The sequence below is a fragment of the Physcomitrium patens genome, chromosome 19 (genome assembly GCF_059467195.1).
Source record: "Physcomitrium patens ecotype Gransden chromosome 19, ASM5946719v1, whole genome shotgun sequence".
Taxonomy (NCBI): Eukaryota; Viridiplantae; Streptophyta; class Bryopsida; order Funariales; family Funariaceae; genus Physcomitrium; species Physcomitrium patens.
Window position 1 is genome coordinate 11,599,324 of NC_143428.1, and position 4,479 is coordinate 11,603,802.

The window sequence follows — 4,479 nt, forward strand, 5'->3', positions numbered from 1 at the left end:
TTTTTTTTAAGTCAACTTGAAGTTGGTAAAATTATAAGAAGAAGAATTTGTACAAATTAAAGATGAAATAGAATGTATTCTATTGAAGGCAATAGTTGGTACACTTTTGTATACAACGATGGCCTCAAAAATAGATCTTACATATGCAATGAATGTTGTGGATCAATAAATATTTAAGATTGGTCTTATACATTAAATGATAGTGAAAATAATCATGAGATACTTAAAAGGCATAATAGACTTCAAAATATGCCTTGGTAGTAAAAATATTCATTTGTAAGGTTATTATAATGCAGATTAAGCTAAAGATGTAAGTAATAAAAGCTCTACTACAAAATATGTGTTCTTTGTTGAAATATGAGTTATTTCATAGAATTACATGAAATAATCAACTATTGCAAAATCAACTAGGAAGACGGAATATATGATAAAAAGTCATTAAGCAATAGAAGCTTATTGAATAAGATGACTTTTGAAATACATTGAACTTATACAAATGCATACAATTCTAATAAAGTGTAATAATAAAACATGCCTTCTTTTTGCAAAGAATCCAAAATAACACTTCCATATAAAATATATTGATATTTGATATTATTTTATAAAAAAGATGATTATAATAATAATAATAATAATAATAATAAATATAATAATAAATATAAAACATTTTATAACAAAAGATAATGTAGTGGATTTATTAACAAAAGCACTTATAAAGGAATGGGATGTAAAGTTGATAAAGGCAATAGATTTAAAGGCTTTAGAATACTTACAAAGTAGAAGTATTGAAGTAATAGGAATTATGGCAAGATAAATAGCTTTTATTATAATAAGTTAATAATTATCATAGATTATATATAGGTTTGGAGTATGAGTTAGGATCTTATTGAGAATAAGATAAGATCTTAATGTGAATAGAATATGATCTTATTGTAGTAGATAGAATCTTAAAGGACCAAATTTAAGACATCTTAAGTTATACCTACTACCTATAAGTAACAAGTTATAGAAGTGAGAGATATCCTATTCCACATATTATCTTGCATCCTTGTATTTTTGGTGAAATTTTGCTTCTAATTATTATGTTCTTTTATAAAAACCACAACCAAAATTTGTAAGATATTTGTCAAAAAAACCACGTTTTTTTTTTTTTTTTTTTTTTGAATCATGAACATTTGTTACTAAGCTTAATGTTTGTTCATAATATATTTTATACATAAAGATTAAAGCTTATATGTTCATCATGTGTTTCTTCTATCATGTATTTAAGTTGGTTTGATAGATCAATTCCTCGCAAAAACTAATTTAGTTCAGTTGGTTTGATAGATCAATTCCTCACAAAAACTAATTTAGTTCATGATCTTGCCAAGTCGATTGTTGGCTATGGCCCCAAAAATAATACATGTAAGCAGAAATAATTCTTGTAGGCATAGGGGAGATTCAACATTGTTCAAAGCCAATAAGATCAACTTGATTAACAAATAGGTGATCTGCACTTCCTGAAGTTCATTCTCAAACCTCCTACTCAGATTCTGTAAAACCTCATTCATCAACTACTACTCACAACTTCATGCCTGTCTTAGTTGCGTGATGGTTTGCTTCTATGCAGTTGGACTTGACTTGACTGTGTATACTGCAAATGACACCTCAGCATTAGTCCATGTAAAGCCAAACCGTAGATTTTGCTATTGTACAAATCTCGTTTCATTATTCTTCGAACAAGCTTGATCAGTAAACTCTCTTCCTGAGTACGACCAACACCGACAGCAGTCTTATCAGCAGTCTCAATCCAAATGTTTATCCAAAATCTCTGCTTTTACAATCTCAACAATTTTACACATATTTGTCTTGCTTCTAAACTCCTGCACAACTTTGAGCTCCAGTGGGAATCATCACAGAGCAGTCTTTCAAGGGACAATTTTGGGACTTCTCACAGCCATGGCTACCCTTGTCCCTTCATCAGCGATGTGTTGCATACTTTCAATGAGACGCAAGGAATACTCTCCGTGAACAAAGAATCAAATATGGCCGCAACCGATAAGCTTGTTCATCTTGTGGAGAGGAGGACCATTACACAAGCGTGGCAGACGAGAGAGGCATTCAAAGGCGGTGGAGGAACCTCTTCACTGTTTTGGGAGTCATGAATCACTTCGGGGATGACCAACGTGTGCCCGAGGTCTTCCTTGAACTCCACCACGACCGATCCCGGCACAACGGCGTCTTTCCGAGTGACAAGCCCATCGCTCTCCGCCCCTGGATACCTTGACAAGATGTACTTGGACATATAAGCCATCTGCTTCCCCAGCTGCATCTCTAGTGGCACTTCCAGCCGCCCATTGAGGAAGTTCTCTTTCAACATGTATTTTTTGAATCGAGCCTTGGAATCTGGTGGGAAATTAGAGTGTAAACAGAGTATTGGCACATCCCTTGGCATAGGGTACTCTTTCAGAAAATCGCGGCGGTTTTTGTACGTCAGGTCTCTGACAGCATCAACAGTTCCCTGCAAATGCCATAGTCAAATTAAAGTTTATGACATCCCAGTGTCAGGTTGCTTCATTGCAGGCATGTGCACAAGTTTGAGCGGTGAGTTTAAGGTACTTACATTTGGATTTGAGAAACTTGCAAGTTTTCCCAAGAGAAGGGAATTTAAAACTCCAAATTGGCCTTCACTCAGAAGGTCTGCAGCAAGGGGCGTCCCTCCATACGGTGCTTGCAGCATGAGTAGTCCCCGGACCTTGTCTTTCAGTTCAGGCCAATACATGGCACACGCGGCTGCCGCATCCGTGCCTCCCTTGGAATGCCCCAACAAGACCACTTTCTTCCCGAACTGCTCATATTGGCTTAAGACTATGTCCCTAATCACTGCTGCGTTGGATTTCACAGAGCCCTGTGCTTCCAGGCGCAGGCCATGGCCACTGAAGTAAGTTATAATAGCTGGAAACACAACCATTTCTTGCGAAGATGAATGCTGAATCATCAAGTTAAATGAGGGTAGTAATTAGCATATGCTTGAAGGGTACCTCTGTGTTAATGTTTGCAAACTCACATTGCAGACAGAGGACATCCTTGAAGTAAGCAAGTATTTCCCGAAAATATGTGGGATAGGAATTGGTAAAAAGACCTGGAAGAAGCAAGGAGACCGAATGAATTCATCTGATGCTTAAACCCCTTCCCAACTTTCGTCACAAACTCGAAACCCCCAGGTTCAGGGTTACAATTCTTCGTTTACCTGGCACCAGAAGATACGAAAATCCCAACAGAGGCACGTTGCCACTTCCAAATGGCTCAATCCTGATCACACAGCACATTAGAAGAGAGCTAAACATATTGCACATAGTTCAGAAATCTCGCGATTAAGATCATTTTTTCCAGCAAATAAGACTTGGCGTTCTCACTTGAGCGTGTCCCAAATACTATAGAAGAGCTCGGTCTCATCTTGAACGGGGTCACCATCAATGTTCATAACCCAGCCAATATCGCTCACCGAGCCCTTACGATGAATAAGCTCGCCCAGCTTCTTCTTCACAGTTTTCAAACTGAGGCTGAAAATCCAACCCACAACCACGTTCGAAAAGAATTCAACGACCTTGCACTCAAAAGTCGCTAAAAATACAAAAAACAGGAGGAATAGTAATACTACAAATAAGATAAATTCTGTAGAAGAAAGGGAATGCACTAAAGGAAGGAAACCTATGAGCAGGAACTTCAACAGTGGCTTCCGCTTCGACGCCTTGGCTCTCTGTTTTATTAACCCACTTCCCTTTCAACGTGACCATCTTCTCTAACCAAATATAAGGATCCATCTCGGAGAGAACTCTACAACCTAAGAGGGAATGAGCACTACAGGCTACGCAACCAAAAACCCACAAACCTAAACAGTTACCACGATCAGTTTCCCCCTGCAAGCCATCTGAACCAACAATCACGACCACCACCACCGGCAACTGCAAATGCAACGACGCGTTTTGCGATGGAAGAGACTGTCGAGGTTTTCGGAGCCAGAGTGAGTGTGGCAGATGGCTCAGTTTCGTCGAAAGCGTTGACAGGGTCCCCGGTCAGCGGGTGCTGATCGCTCGGTCGGGCTGGCCCGATTCGCTTCTGAAGTTCTAAACAAAGTATTCTGCCCTTACTTTTCGTGTCGTCGTGTTTTGTTTTGGCTTATTACTTTCTTCGTTTAATTGCCAAAATACTTTGAACAATAATGAATTTCTGATATGCCACCATAAAGCTATTAGTAGACGACTAATAAGAACCTTCATTGTTACAGGCGTCTGGTTTGATTGCCTTATAATAGAACATGGTTTGACATTTTCTCTACTTAGCCTTTCATCCTGACGTAGACTGCAATTGTGACACACACACACCCATCTATATATATATATATATATATACATATACATACACATATCTAAAACATGTTGAACAACTACATATTAGAGATCAATGCCCACCAGCCAATCAGAAAGCACTATTAATTCG

The 4,479-nt window shown here is 38.0% G+C and overlaps 1 protein-coding gene across 1 annotated transcript; it reads right to left on the reverse strand.

Annotated features, from left to right (window-relative positions):
- Positions 1-1,663: 1,663 nt before the first annotated feature.
- LOC112272884 (uncharacterized) lies at positions 1,664-3,988 on the reverse strand. Its single transcript, XM_024501061.3, has 6 exons — positions 3,691-3,988; positions 3,396-3,542; positions 3,230-3,291; positions 3,021-3,121; positions 2,603-2,887; positions 1,664-2,500 (listed from the first exon to the last, which is right to left on the reverse strand). Exons 1-6 carry the CDS (start codon positions 3,801-3,803, stop codon positions 2,048-2,050), a joined length of 1,161 nt encoding a protein of 386 aa, XP_024356829.1. The 5' UTR covers positions 3,804-3,988; the 3' UTR covers positions 1,664-2,047.
- Positions 3,989-4,479: the final 491 nt, after the last annotated feature.

What these genes read in the sequence shown, in the direction of transcription:
- LOC112272884 (XM_024501061.3), bottom strand. Translation starts at nt 3,803, where the DNA reads ATGGATCCTTATATTTGGTTAGAGAAGATGGTCACGTTGAAAGGGAAG. An exon ending in AGTATTTGGGACACGCTCAA is followed by an intron (nt 3,292 to 3,395) that starts GTGAGAACGCCA and finishes CTGTGTGATCAG; the next exon opens with GATTGAGCCATTTGGAAGTG. An exon ending in TTCGTATCTTCTGGTGCCAG is followed by an intron (nt 3,122 to 3,229) that starts GTAAACGAAGAA and finishes TGCTTCTTCCAG; the next exon opens with GTCTTTTTACCAATTCCTAT.